Source organism: Trichosurus vulpecula, chromosome 2 (genome assembly GCF_011100635.1).
Source record: "Trichosurus vulpecula isolate mTriVul1 chromosome 2, mTriVul1.pri, whole genome shotgun sequence".
Classification (NCBI taxonomy): domain Eukaryota; kingdom Metazoa; phylum Chordata; class Mammalia; order Diprotodontia; family Phalangeridae; genus Trichosurus; species Trichosurus vulpecula.
In genome coordinates, this window is record NC_050574.1 from 66150752 (window position 1) to 66166851 (window position 16100).

The 16100-nt window shown below is 39.0% G+C and overlaps 1 protein-coding gene across 1 annotated transcript in view; it reads right to left on the minus strand.

Annotated features, from left to right (window-relative positions):
* Nucleotides 1-1658: 1658 nt before the first annotated feature.
* The window catches only part of SNRNP40 (small nuclear ribonucleoprotein U5 subunit 40), a gene marked incomplete at its 3' end in the record, with an annotated part of 35553 nt that continues 21111 nt past the window's right edge, over nt 1659-16100 (minus strand). The window contains 2 exon segments of the mRNA XM_036746275.1: nt 1659-1779; nt 9948-10070. Of these exon segments, the coding sequence (XP_036602170.1) occupies nt 1659-1779; nt 9948-10070 (244 nt within the window).

The following is a 16100-nucleotide window of genomic DNA, read 5'->3' on the forward strand; positions in this document are numbered from 1 at the left end:
CTTTTATGGCATGCACGGCCTTCCTCTAGAGTGTATCTGCAGCCGGGCCTCGCACCCACAAGGATCTGCTTATCCTTCTAATAACTCCTGCTCCCTCTGTGACTCCTGGAACTGCACTTCAAACAAGGATGATTACAGCTCATCAGTTCAGTCTAAATTAGATGCAATCTCCAAATTATTCCCATTCTCTGCTTCCTCCCTTGCTTCTCACTCCTTTTTTTTCTATCTGGTACTAATTAACTTTTTTTTTTAGTCCCTATGTGTGGCTTAGTTTCCGTGGCTTCAGCTATTGATTTCCAATAGCACTACTGGTCTGGCAAACACTCAGGATAAAAGACATCACCCAAACATTCACATTTACTGAACACATTTACTGCACAAAGCTACGAGTCTGGCTCCTGTGCCCCTGCTCTCCAGAAGAAAACCCTTGGGAAAGCCCGTGTACAGATCTGCACAGCAGGGAAGGCCAAAAGGCTTAAAGACTCAAAAGAGAAGGAGGCAATTTTCATCTATTTCCCTGCAGAATTCATGAATATTCCTAGGCAACTTGAAAATTGGTTTTAGCCATCTCGTCCAGAAAACCCTCAAAACATACAAAAAAGTCACTGCCCTGAGGAGAGCCAGCAGACTTTGGTCCTAGTGCTGATGTCAAGAATAAGCTGTGAAACTTTGAGCAAGGGTTAATTTCCCTTTAATTCACTTTCCGGATCTGTACGGTGGGAAAAATAATACCTGCCTTAGGCTTCCCCAACAAGGGCATACAATTCCACAAACATTTATTAAATGCATATCACACGCTGAGGCTAAAAGATGAAAAACAACACAATCTCTGCCCTCAATACACTCAGATAGGCCAACGGGGAGAAAGAAGAAACAGGAATTGGTGAGGATCATGATGAGCTAACCTTTATGAAAACGTTCTGAAAACTTATAAGCAAAAGCAAGGGATGTTTTGTTACACAATGGTCTCATCCCAGTCGTAGGAATGACTGGGTTGTACAGTTTTCTCAAGCCAATGCTGCATTTGGCTAGTAGAAAATCTACCCGAGGCAGGAACCAAACGACTGTATCCTCTAACTCTAAGTTCCACATAACCTAGCCCAAAATCTAAGGAGATCCTAGCTCATTCTAGAAAAAAAAATCAGCATAAAATAAAATGAAGATGACTAGGATTAAGAATTAAATTTGATTAGGAATATTTGACATTTAGAATGATAATGTTCAATGTCAAGTCACTGAAACTCAAAATGTCCTTTAGTCTGTAATACCCAAGCATGGAACCTACACATCCAAAGGGGAAACCTCTGCCCCCTGCATTATACATCTTCCTCCTCTAACATGGTAAACCTATTTCTACCCTTCCAAGTGAAAGACTGGCTAAGGGGAGTAATAAAACCCAGAACCTCTTGATTTACCAATCTAAATTTCTCAATGGGCCAAAGGGAAGCTTAGCATACAAGTTGAGAGATCTGGTCCATTCCTCATCACTTGAAAATGAAACTCTCTAAAGAGGTTTCAGAAGGCTGTCTCTGACCATACCCTGGGGGAGGATGGGGTTTTCTTGATCATGTTTCTATGACCTCATTGCCATTAGATCACTCCTCAAAGGTACTTCTAGGATGGTGAAATTGGCGGTGTGCCCTCCTCTCCACAGGTACCTGTGTTGTCCATTGCGTTGGAGAGCAGGTAAGACCCTTCAGAACTTAGACTCAAGCCTGTCACAGAATCGGCATGGCCTCTCATGGTGTATGTCAGCTTGTTCTGGCGCAAATCCCAGACCTGGGTAGAGACAAAAGTATTACCAAAGTGTACTTACGATACTTTGTAACATGAGAAATCAGCCTGTAGGGCCAGCAATGAGAGAATGGCCAGATAAACTGGTATACTGATTGAACACAACACAATTAGGCCCCAAAATTATAAAAATGAAAAATATTAAGTAATGTGAAAATTATATTTATATACTTTTAAATAGTATATAGACATACTTTCAAATATTTATATGAAATGCCACAATGAAAATAGAATTAAAACACACACATTGACCATGACTATCTAAAAAAGGCAACAAAACTTTACTAGCAAACCAATGAAAAAGAGTTCACAGAGGGTCACAGATAAGTACGGCACAATTATTTCTAAAGGGCAATGGAGAGGGGACATGGTAGGTGTGAACAGACTTTTATTAAATACTTATATTTCTATATGTACACACACACATAAACACATATATACACACACATACTGTAGATACATCACCAGGGAGACTGATGGCAGGAAGGGTGGGGGGAGAGCAGACCAGTCATGTAGCAAGGGGAAGAATTACTGAAGGACTGCCCTCGCATGCCAACGTCAAGAGATCCAGCAAAGGCCCCACTACACTGGGTGGACTTGCTGTGGAGGAATGACAGGAGGCCACAGACAATGGCAGCAGAGGCCGTGGAGCTGTTGACGTACTCCATGGAGCACCACATCGAAGAGATCACAGATCTAGCAAAGTACTGAATGACTGTTGGTGCTAGTTTTTATTTTTTTCCTTTGCTCAAAAGTAAATAGTTTTGATTTTATTTGGAATTTTAGTCCAATTTCATTTGCTTATTCAATACTATCCACAATATTAAACAACTTCTAATTTAATTAACTAAATTACTTCTATTTTTCCAGAACTCAAGCTGAAAGACAGAAATGCAGAGATGGATGCACATTCTCCTAGGGAATCAGTTTCTTTGAAATGCTCTCTTGGTGGCTAGGTAGCGCTGCTTTTTAATCTGGAGTTAGGGCTAACATTTATCTTAAATACAAGATTGAAACATTGCTCGTCTGCTGAATAGGAAAAAGCAGAGCAGCGTTTCACTGGCCCGGGGACTGAGTCAGGTGCCAGCAATCAAGCCCATCCAGAAGGCAAGCAATTCCCCTTTCCCCATCAATAGCACCTTCCTCTGCAGAGCCCAATACGGTTTATTAAGAATTTATTTGTCGGGCTGTTTGCTGCCTCAGGACTCTGGAGTGCTGAGAACGGTGAACAATTTGTTAAAACTGTCATTGCCGCTCTTCACTAGCGGTTTCACTGAAATCTGCTCAGTAGCAACATGGAAAGGATTAAATTCACCAGTACCCAAACCATGGGTGCTTCTCCATTTCCACATTTCCAAATTTTCCCTCCTTAAGAACTAAGGGATTTGTAAAGGCTGAAAGATGCTTTTGTTAGAGTTGAAACATGTCTGGGATCTTACAAAAAAGTAAGAGCCAGGCACTCATTTTGGCCAAATTCCTGCAAAAAATCCATTCTGTTGCTTCTCCCCCCAAATCAATTTCCTATCAGAACTGCTGTTCAGGACAGGACTACAGAAAAGGTGGCACCCTGCTTGGCCAGGTGCCCAGCAAGCCAAATCTCCTTCTTTTCTCAGCCTTCCCTGCCCTTAGTCTCTTTCCTCATATTGCCTGGCAGAACAGTGCCCCAATGGGCTTCAGAGGGAACTGGTCTGCCCTTAATCCCCAACTTTTGGAGCAAAGAAACTGTAATAAATCAGTAGGATTGTATTTTATTTAAGTATTGTGTAGAGAATTCGTAGGCTGTTGAAAGAATTTTCTAACCTCAGTTTCTTACTTTCTTAATAACTGACATTTATATAGCATTTTAAGGTTTAAAAAGTAATGTATAGACATTATCTCACTTGAGACTCATGATAACCCTGAGGCACTTTATTCTTATTTTACAGGTAGGGAAACTGAGGTTCAAAGAAGTTACACTGTAAGTTCCAAAGGTGAGATCCTAGAGTTTTCTGAGTCCAGTTCCATATTCTACCTATCCCCCCAGGGTTCCTGGAACAGCCACCACAACCTATAAATGACTGAGATTCAATTCAACTCAGCAAACACTGACAGAGCACCTAGAGTATGCCAGGCATGGGACATACGATGATAAAAACAACAGAGTCCTTGCCTGCAAGGTAGGCTGTCATGCCCCGCACAGAAGCAAAGACAATGCTGGCTTGATTTTATCATTGTCTGAGGAGATGTGATCCACAGAGCAGCAGGTCTCCGCAAAATCCCCTGCTGCTGCTTTCTGTATTTCCTCAATACTCAATTAATACTCCTCATGGGCAGGGTGGTAGAGCAGAAAGAGCACTATGCTGAGCCTTAGAAAGACATGGTTTGCAGTCCTGACTCTTTCACTATACATGTAATTTAGGAAAGTTCTCTGGTCTCGGTTTTTCAGGGGATCCCCGAACCTGGACAGGGGCAGAAAAGTTTTTATTTTCACTAACCTCTGCCTGAAAGCTAGCATTTCCATCAGTTATGAAATTTAAAAAAAAAAGATTAGGTCTATGACACAAAAAGGATTGAGAATCCCTAGTCTAAATGATCGTTAAGGTTAATTTTCTATGATCTGCCAATGAACAGGGATCTGCATTTCTTCCTTTGGCGGTGGGCTTTTAAAGAACAGTTCAATGGTGTCACAAAGAAGTCATTAAAAGTGATGGCCAGCTTCCCTTTGATCAGCCGCAGTGATCCTCCTCTCAGTGTGTTTAAGGTGGGGGAGAAAGCAGGGATTCTAATGAGGGCCTAAAAGAGGGAAATGAAACCAGATAATAAGAGTGTCCAGAGTTGGAACAGAAGGCAGCTACAAAAAGGGAAACTTCTGTGCTTGGAACATTATATACAGTTCTAGCTCCTATTCCTCATGAAAGGGAAAACATTAGTCTAAAAAGGATCCAGAGAAGAGGAACAGAAAATGATCATGGAGGGCTAGTGCAAGAGAAAAATTAAGTCTCTTCAGTCTAGAAAAAAGAATACTAAAGAAGGAATATATGATCAAAATTTGTTGGTTTGTTTTTTGTGGTAGGTAGTATAAATGTTTAAAAATCATCTTACAAATGAGAAGAACTAGTCTCAGAGATGTTAAATAACCTGCCCATAAATGTTAAGTCAGGACTCAAAGCCATGTCTTCCAGGCTGTCTCTGGAGTCAAAGAAACTGGGTCCGAATTTGATAAAAAATTTGTGACATCACAGGACGAACAAAGAAGTGTTTACAAACTGGCATATGGCTAGATGGAAAGACTGATCAAATGTAAAACTGATTGAGGGGATGATGGCATAGGTCTAATACGAGGGACAATTAATCAACAAGAGAAGAGAGGCTCCAGGGGGCACATAAAAGTATTGTTACTAAAAATAATAATAGATAGTCTGGGTTGAAATATGTAAATATAAAAATAAGGCTATAGACTCATTTCCTTCTCCCAGGCACCGCTTGGTGCCACCATCAGCACTGGCAGGACCCCAGGTAGGCTGCAGGAAGCAGATGGACTACTAGCTGACCCTGGCTGGAGCTGGCTCATTCTACTCAAACTTCTTAAACCTAAGGGTGCTAAGGAGGTTCTCTATCTGCTCATGGAGCTGAGTCAGGCAGAGGCTAAATGGGTCACCAAGGATCTTGATGTCTATCTCCTGGAAGGCAATACAGTGTTAACGTCTATCTACCTACTTGTATACCCAGCCCATGGGGTATTCACTGCAGCTGTGGAGGTGAAGAGAGAAGAACCATGGAAGGAAACAGATGCAGGAGAGTCCTGAAGTAGCAAGGCCTCCTTCCTTTCTGTCTCACAAGCCTGCCTCTTCCTAGTCCACCGCCCTTAAAGCACCCTTCTCAAGATTAAAAGTTGCCTAGAGAATTTGGCTCTCTCTTATGGGAGGGATGGTAAAAGACCATCCCACGCAATCAACTTATGGCAAATAAAAAGGCACCAGAGAAGCTAGTTCCGAATAATTCAAGAACACAAAAGCTCCCTCTTCCCCTCTCTAACCCCTCCCCACAAAGGGGGAAAAGTGTCTTTTGACATCCAAATCAAGAGGAAAGGAACTGAGGAAAGCCTACGGCTGCTCACTCAGATGCTGCTCCTGGCTGGAGAGCTACTGCTACCATCCTGTTCACTCCCCTCTGCTGTCTAAACTAGGACATTCTCCCACCTTCCACTTCCATGGCTTAACAGTACAGATCCTGAATAACCACAAAAAGGCTAATTTCCCAGCTCCACAGGCAGTCTACTTCCCCACTGCCACAGCCTGCTCCCCAGAAGACATCGAGAGCACAGATGCAGAGCCACTGCTGTCAGGCAGTTCCCACTCTCCACCCTATCTTCATCTTCAGTCTTAGACTTTAAGAGCCACCAGGCTGACTGTCCACCTCCACAGCCTAAAAGGTGGTCCCAGACACCCCCAGTACCACCTCAAGCTTGGAGACCAAAATGGTCACCCCTAGTTCCACCTTCAATATCAGATGTAGTCGACAGGCTACAAGGGAAGCCAACATTTTCATCCATCTCCCTTACTGACAACATAAAGGCCCTGTAATTCAATTTCTTACCCACAACACCTTTTTGAGGCCCACCCCTATTGCCAATGTCACCCCTGAACAGAGATAATTACAAAAATTGAACACAAATTCTAGTACAATGTAGAAATTCTGTAATATGAGAGAACCAGATGATAAAACTTCTTTGGAATTAAACTGCACAATAAACACACTAAAGGAAGACTCCAATTTTGGGGGGGGGGGTGGAGAGGGGAGAAAAGAAGAACAGAAAGAAACAAAGGCACAATCAATATAAATGCAGAGTAACACTGAAGAAATGGCATCAGCAAGTAGCAGAATAAAGCCATATAAGGGAGAATTAGTAGGAAAAATAAAATTGAATTATCTCTAAATATAAGAGCTTGAATGACAACCAATGCATGTGCAGAACAAAGAAGGGAGAGAACTAGAATTGTGAACTTTAGATAAGAATTCTTGAAGATAATAGAAAAGAAAAGAAAGAAAATCACTCGGTACCATTCTTGAGGATGTGGAGAAGTTTCCAGAATAGGCAAGAAAAAGTGAAACTCTGCAAGTAGAGTGAAGACACTAGACTTCAGCATGAAAAAATCCTGATTACAAATCTCCAAAGCATGTAATTGTTAAGTTTCAGAATTACAAAGGCCTCCAAATGCCAAGAAACAAATATAAAAATGCCAATTAGACTTTCATCTAACTTTTCAAAAATAAGGAGCCAATTAATGAAGCTGGACAAGACTATATGAAAGCTTTAAAAGCATGGAATTAGATGTTAAAGTACAGAATACAGATGCTATAATTATGAGTAATTAATATTTGAAAGTAAAATACCTACCAGCACTGCAGAAATTTCAAATTGAATCAAGAAAAACAATAATATACTTTAAATGTCATTACATATAGTTGGTAAATTTTTCAAAAAGCTTTTGCAACCGTAAGAACAATATTTAAGTTAGAGTTTGAATGGAAAAAAATGCATATTAAGACTAGCACAAAAAGGAAGAGGGCTAAAATATATGCATAGTTATTATTAATGACATTTAAAACAGTAAGAAATCACAAAAAAATGAAGAGAAAGGTGAACTGACGCTCCTAAAAGCTGTCTATAACAAAAAGGGGCCAAGCCTCAGGGAATAATAAGAAATTCGTTTCCATAATTTAAATTAGAAAATTTAATTTGGTTTGCTAATTGGTTTTTAACAGTAGAAATAGTTATAGAAAATTAAAATAGATTTTACTCCCGCTAGACACATTAAGAACAATAAGAAGATGGGAGGGGAGGGTTGGAAATGTGATAAGAAAAATCAAACTTAACATTTATAACAATAAATGTGAACATCTTTTAATGGGGATTAAAACCCAAGAGTGGACCAAGAGACAAAATCTGTGAATGTTTTGTTTACGGGTAATGTATAGGATACAAAAAGACATCTATGGATCAAAATTAAAATTAAGAGATGGTCTAATTACATCATGCAACTGCAAGCTCAAAAAAAGCAAATGTGGCAATAACGATAACGTCAGACAGAGCTGAACGCAAACTAAAAAGTGTTACCATGGGCATTATGACAATGAGAGGAATAATGAATAAGATACCTAAGTTTACATCTTCATACAACACTCAGCAGTTACATTTATTAAAAGGAGAATGGTCCCACAAGAAAAAATCAAATCATAATACTAAAGGACTTCAAAAATTTCAATATCAGACTAAGAGAAGAAAAAGAAATCACAAACTTGTTACTGAATGAGCAGAAAATAAGAGATAAAATGGAGAAAATTAAGTGACTGAAATAAATGATTCTTGTATTTGCTTTTCAAGTACATATAAAACTCTCAGAAAAATTGGTCCCTGGCTTGGTTTTAAAAAGCTATGTTTGGTAAATCCAAAAAAGCAGAAATTTTGTATGCTGTATTTTCAAGATGACGATGCAATAAAATTAAAAGACTAAAAGCTATAGAGCAACAATGAAAATCAATCTACTAAATCCCTATAGGTCTGACAAAAATCACAAAAATGGTAAGAGAATGTTTATAAAACAATGACCACACTAATACTATACAACAAGATCTACAGTGTACAGGCAAAATAGTTCTTAGAAGTTAATTTATAGTACTGCGTGCCAACATTAATAAGAAAGAACAGGAGAAGAACAGAAATCTACACTAAAAGACAGCAGAAAAGGAACAAATAGTCCAAAGAGATAATGAAAAGAGTGGAAATAAATAGAACATGAGAACAATTTAATTAATAAATAGCACTAAGCAGGTTTTTTTTGAAAAGGCTAATAAAAATGGATAAGCCATTAGCACACCAAAAAAGGAGAGAGAGGAACACAAATCAACAAAATTACAAAGGAAAAAGAAAAGACCACAATAAGCACACAAAAAAATTAAGAATATCATTAAGGAATACTGTGCAAAAATATTGTAACAAATTAGAGAATCCAAGCAAAATGGGTGATTACATATTAAAATATAAATTATCCAAATTGACAAAATGGGAAATTAATAACTTAAATAAACCAATTACACAGGAAGATATAATAAAAGTAACCAAATAAAATGTCCTGCTGTGGTATGCCAGGAAAAACTCTGAGCTTAGATTCAAGGCAGACCTCGATATGAGTGCCTGTATTGGTAAACAGGGTGGGACTTTTTTTTTTTTTTCTGTTTTCTCTTTTAGAATGCTAAAGTAATCAACTGCCTTTGATTAAGTCTTACTAGGTGCAAAGCCCCAGGCCCACAACCTTTTGGTAATTAGGTACAATGCCCCAGGTGCACACCCTTTTGCTGAGTAGGTATGAAGCCTTAAGAAGGGTATATAAACTCAAAAGGTTAGCACTTTGTTTGGGGCTCTCACTCACTGGAAGAGTGTTGATGTGAAGACTCTGGGTAGCTGCTGAAGCCCCCTGGCTTTGAAGAAAACCCAGATGTTAGTGCTTCTCTTTTTGGTAACTACGTATGTGATGCCTTAATCAGACAAAGCCCATCTGTTGAATTGTGATATTTGATCTGTTGATATTTTCTGTTTGTAATTTCTATTTGTATTTGCTCTGAAGTCCAGGGTGCTGACTCTTCCCCTGAACTAAGTGAATGATAAATGTACATTGGATTAAAGTGAGATTGTTAACCCCTTAAAGTTGCTTTCCTTAGAAAAGCAGATCAAAGAACCTGTGCTGGCAGCTCTTGTTGGGTCTTACATCCCTGCTGCAGCTGCTAGCCACGCTGTTCTTACAGTGCCTCAGACACTCATTAACTTCATAATCCAAGCAAGTCCTTAAACTTCTCTGAGCCTCAGTTCCCTCATCTGAAAAATGCTAATAAGTACAGAGTAGTATCTACAAAGAACTGCTGCATCAAATTAACTCTGTAAAACCTGAATGCATCATATGAATGTCAACAATAATGATGATCATTACAAGGATAAACAGATAACTTACAAAAGAGGAACCGGAGAAATCATTTCAGAAGATGCTTGACTTCCATTAAAAGTCATAAAAGGCTTCACTGGTATCATGTGCAGATATATCATAAACTTATAGGTTTAAAAAGATCAACTTCTGTGAAAAGGAGATAGGAAAAGGGGAATGATTCAACAGGAGACACACCTTGATGTCGTTGTCGATGCCACCAGAGATGATCTGATCACTGGTGTCATTGAAGGTCACAGTCAATACCTGGTAGGTATTCTGAAATGTCTGGACAGCTGCTTTCTTCCGGATATCCCAAAGCTGAAATGATAGAATCCAGATGTTCAATTAACAATACAACTTACTCCCACTGCAAAATCTTTCCAGTTTAAGGGCTCGAGTGTAATTACAGCACAATGTAATTAAAACAATGGCTGCTCATAGACCCTGAACTCCCTAGTGTTGTTGAGGATCCATGTCAAATGCAACAAGCATTTATTAAGCACCTACAGCATACTAGGTACCTTGCTAGGCACTGAGCATATGATGACAAAAATGAAACAATCCCTGCCCTCAAGAAGCTTACCTTCTATTGGGGGAGACAACATACACAACACACACACTTGCTCACTCTCTACAAGGTAACAGAGAAGCAGTGTGGCATAGAGGACAGAGAGCTGGCCTTGAAGTCAGGGAGGCCTAGGTGTTCAACCTGCCTCTGACACACCCTGGCTGTGTGACCCCGGGCACACCACTTCACCCTCACTGATCCAGGCAGCTCTCTAAGACTCAAAGCTGTAGAGAAGGTGCCAACTTGTACTGTTGGGAGATGTTCCCCCACCAGGAGACCCCTACCTCGATGAAAACAAAACCCTATTCCAGACACACAAGGTATTTGGGAAGGATGGAAGTTGGGAAAGAGGCCTTGGCAGCTAGCATGAAGAAGAGGGGAAAGAAAGGAGGTATTTCTACCGACACATGGGGTTTGTTGGGTCAAACGAATCTGGCCTCAAACAGGTGTCCCTCTGACATGGCTCCATTTCACAGATATTCATGAAACGGACCCCCAGAAAGGTGAACTGCCCCAGGTCTGCCTCCCAAGTCTAATGTTCCTTCTACAATACCATGTGGCCCCTGCTATTTAAAATTGCCCAACATCACTGCTGTTTGTTTTTGCTGTTCAGTTTTTTCAGTCATTTGTTGTGTCAACTCTTCATGACCCCAACGATGCTGGAGCGGTTTGCTATTTCCTTTTCAAGCTCATTTTACAGATGTGGAACTGAGGCAAATACAGTTAAGTGACTTGCCCAGGGTCACACAACTAATAACTGTCTGAGGCCAGAGTTGAACTCATGAGGATTCCAGGCCTAGTGCTCAATCCACTGTGCCATCTGCTGTACTTAACTAAAAGATGAAATGTAATAAAGTGAGTTGATTCCATATTCTGTGAGTGTGGAGAACCTGGAAAAGGTCTCAGAAAATCTTACAGCACAGAGTGGTGGAATAAACACAATCAGGAGTACTGTTTTTCACACAGTGACTTTGGGCAAGGCACTTAAAGGTTTCTTCCCTTTCACTCAACATTTTATGAATCTTTGGGATTAATGCAGAGGGGAGAAGACTTCTGGGTCACATTTATAATCTTCAATGTTTCAGATTTATTACATGGCAGGGAACCACAAGAGCTCTCCTGCTCTGAGGATGCAGTCAAAGGACCTTGTTTTAAGTTATAGCAAACTGCTAAAGGGCAGGTAAATAGATTCAAAGGAGAACATTTTGATTACATGACCTCAAACATGGCACCCATCTCAATTCAACTGACCAAATGTTTTTGACCTTTCCACCAGTGGTCAGAGCTGTGGCTTTCCTGGTATTAGCTGAGAAGTCCTCCCAACCTCTGTACCTGAAATATTTCAGAGATGAAGACAAAATGTGGTATGATGGAAAGAGCAAAGGATTGGTAGGTCCCATCAGAGGTCTTGGATTCAAATCCCAACCTTGCAATTTATTAGTTGGGAAACTTAAAGACTCTGCCCCTCTTCTATTCTTTGGGTCTCAGTTTCCTCAAATGTAAAATGAGGTGGCTGGAATAGATGCTAAAGTCCCTTTCAGCAGGAAATCCTATGATTCCATCAGACTAAAGCCCATGAACTCTTAGGGCACCTCACTACTCTGCCTGAAACATTATTCTGCACACAGTATACACTATCCAGCTGAAATACCTTCAATAGATCACCAACGCTTACATGATAGTCTAAATTCCCTTGGACAGCATTTGCAGTCCTCCATTATTTGACTCCAACCCTACTTTACTGGTGTCATTTCCTGATGACCAACCAAACAAAGCTGCTGACTCATCTTACTGAAACAGGTCTTTTTCCTTAAGTGCAGATTTTATCATGTGACTCCCTAGATCAACTCCAAAGGCTTCCAATTGCCTCTAGGACAAATATAAGCTCCTCTGCTTAGCATTTAAAGCCCTGAACAATCTGGCCCCAACTTATCTTTACAGCCTCAAAGGACATTACTCCACTTCTTGCATTCCATGATTCGGTCAAACTGGCCTGCTCTCCTCGCATGTCCTTTGCGTTGGCTGCCACATATCCCAGAAATAGAATCCCTCCTTAGCTCTTCTTTACAGAACCTGTCTCTTGATTTAAGATGCGGTTCAAATTAAAAATAATTTAACTCAATTACCCAGTACATGATAAACCTGAAAACATGAATTACCTAGGAAATGACTCCTTATTTAAAAAGAACCAATGAAAAAACTATAAAGCAGTCTGGCAGCAATTAGACTCAGAGCAACATCTAACACCATACTTCACAAAAAAAAAAATTTGAAATGGGTGACTTGAATACTAAAGATCATGCCACTAAAAACTCAGAATAGAAAGAGGCGACGTGTTAAGAGTTCTTGTTAAAAGTATGGGGACAAATTTTTATCAAACAAAAGATAAAAGCTATTATAAAAGAAAAAACAATTTCCATTATATAAAATTTATTTATATGAATGCTTTTGCACTCCAAAATTAACCTACCTAGGAATAATAAAAGACCAATGTCCTAACAGGAAAAAAAGTCTTTGTATCAAATAGCTCTGGTAAGGATTCAGTATTCAAGACATATAGGCAATTAAATATATAAAACCAAAAGTGAGCTTTGGAGATTTGCACTGTAATGACCATACCACACATGGTGCAGAGATAATGTTGAGGACATTGAAAAAGTAAGGGTCACAACCATAACTAGCAGGTGAGTCTGGGTGATGCCAGTGATTGAGAATTTTGCAAGGCCTTGGCTATTGGCTATTCTAGAGTCCTGAGTCTTGAACAAGAGGCAGGTTTCCTAATGAGTTTGATTTAATTTTTTATTTTGAACTTAAAACACAAAAACATTTTATATAGCAAAACACAAAAAGAGAATTGTAAATGAATCCATAAATCTATTTCCTACTGTTATTTAAAAGCAAATTATAAATTCTACACACTTTCAAAACTGTGCTGTTTGTCTGTGCTTTGAGTATCAAAAAAAATGTTTCAACAGAATTCTTTTGGGCATCACTACTGTTAACTCCCCAAAACCTTTTAACAAATTAGCATAATCAAACACAACAAATTTAATGGAAACAATGTCCAAAAATTAAGTTGATGCCTCTCTGTCAGGAAGTGGGGAACACGCTTCATCACGTTCTCTGGATACAAGGAAAAGGCATTGCTCTAATCAGAGGTCTTAAATTTTTCAAAGCTATTTTTCTTTACAATGTTTTTATACTTTCATAAATTGTTCTCCAGGTTCTGTTCGTTGTGCTCACGCTTACCGCTTGGGATTCTACTAAAGTCTTTCTTTTGTCATTTCTTTCAGACTGTTAATATTCTATTATACCTCTATACCACAGTTTGTTCAGTTATTTTTCCAATTGTTTAAAAGGCAATCCAAGGCATCTCCTTAGTTGGGTTCTAGTTGTGCCTTGCTGCCTGCCCGCTCCTTTCAATTCCCTTTTCAAGATCAGGAAGTCTGATATTTCCTCATAACTAGTCCCCATCTGGTACTATCCTCTTTTAAACCTTTCTCTTCCTACCATCCCCACTGTTTTCCTGTCGATTTTAATGTATTTCTACACCAAATTCTGCGTGTACACATGTATGTACCCAACTCTCCTTTGTCCATTTCTGTTGAGAAAGAGGTTTATCTGAAGCCAATTCTTTCACCTCTTCTTCATGTTTACATGATCTTCTTTTCATGTGCTCCAATGATGAGAAATTGACAACTAGCAAGCTCCACTTGCTTCTTCCTTCTTTTACCTTTCATTCTATTTCCCTTCTTCAAATCCTCAGAATAGAATCAACACACTCCTCAGTCTCCTTTATCTCCCTCGACACCCTCTGAAGGCATTAAGGTCCTGAAGCGACACATGTTTCTTTTCCCTTCAGAATGTTAACACCACATTATCTTACAGCCCTTTCTGACCGTTCAACTACATTTGCTTTACTCTTCTTATGTCTGCATTTCAAAATTCCTGGTGTTTATCAGGAATATCTGGAAATTCTATTCCCATTAAAGCTCTCTTTCCCTTCTGTAGGATTATATTTAGCCTTGCAGAATAGGTTATTCTTGGTTGCAAGATTGTATCTTTTACCTTTTGGAAAGATTTTGTCTCATCTTAATCTGCACAATTTGAAAACATTTTTTTTAGGAATTCAGTAATTCTTTAAATATGATTACGTAGAATGTATACATACCAGTTTTCGAAAGTTTGAGAACAGACAACTATCTAGGTACATGTATTGATTAGTAACATTAAGTGTTTAGGACACTGTAAGCTCCTTAGAGTCAGATCTATTTCTGACCTATGTATACCCAGCTCCATAGCAAAATGCCTTGAACATTTGGTAGGCACTTAATACACTGGTTGAATTCAATTGCTGTTTAATCCAAAACAAGAACTTAACATCTACAGGTGCTGGAAATTCCAAGACAAAGATGCTGATTTTGTCAATATGCGTACATACATGTGTACTATTTAGTTCATATTTATATCGCACTTTACAAAGCACTTTTCTCAAAACAATCTTACAAAGTAGGCAATGATAGTACCATGATTCCTGCTTCAAAGAGGAGGAAACTGAGGCTGCCTAATCTGGTCACATGACTGGAAGCACAATGGAGATGTGAACCAAGACCTGTGGATCCCAAGCAAATGTGCATACATTTAACAATGGGTTGCCAAAGCAGATGTTAACCCATTTCTCTCCTTCACCTTTTATCTGCAAACTGCTACAATTAACATGCAGTAACTGTGGGGCAGGGGAGAAGAAAGACTTTATCAATAAAAAACATTATACAAGTTTTCATCTGATTAAGCAGTGAATTAAAATTGTAAAACTCTAGCTGACCTGATCAAAATAAAATCTATTGCATTCCACTCCTAATACCATGAGGAAGTAGAGATATGAGAACATCACATATTGAGCCCTTTCAAGGTAGTGGACTTGGCCACATGCTTTCTCTGGGATTAGTCCATAAAAACATGGGTAGCTACTTTCTAAATAGAAAGTCTGTTAGAAGCAGTATAATGCACTGGATTTGGAGTCTCAACGACTGTATTCAAAACCTGGCTCTGATACACCTTGGACAAGTCACTTAACTTCTCATGGACCTCAGTTTTCTCATTTGTAAAGTGAAGGGTTGAATTAAATGATCTCTAACATCCCTTCTACTTTTAAATCTATGATTCTAATTTGAATTGCTTATCTGTACAATTCAAGCATATAAATATGCTTGAAAAGTCTGAATATGAGTGATGGGAAAGGAATTCCAAAAGGAAGCATTCTAATATTCTGAAATTAATTTACTTGGTATAATCAATGATATAATGTATAACTCAATGACAGACAAATTGGGTGACTATTATGTGTTGCCGTTATGAATAGAAATGGAGATATATCTGTCATATAACATTGATCATAGGAGTGTCAGGAGCTTTACAATACATGTGAAAAGAGATGTAAGGTATTTGACCTATGCACATAGTGTGGCCACCTACACCTAGAATACAATTATGCTTACAGGGGATGTCTTACTATTGACAACCTACAGACTGAGACATCACCCTTAAATTTGAGATATTATAAGTAGTCTGAAAGTTAAAATCTGCACTTTCCAAGGGATTATACAAATGTTGGGAAAATATAAATTTTGGGCTGTTTGCTATACATGGAAAGTCTGCATTAAAACTGAAAATAAACTCTAGCTCATCCAAGGTGAGAAAGGACAGAGTTTGCTACTCAAAAGATTCTACTTGCAGATTTTGTAATCTGTTTCTCAGAGACTCCAATAACCCTGAGAAGG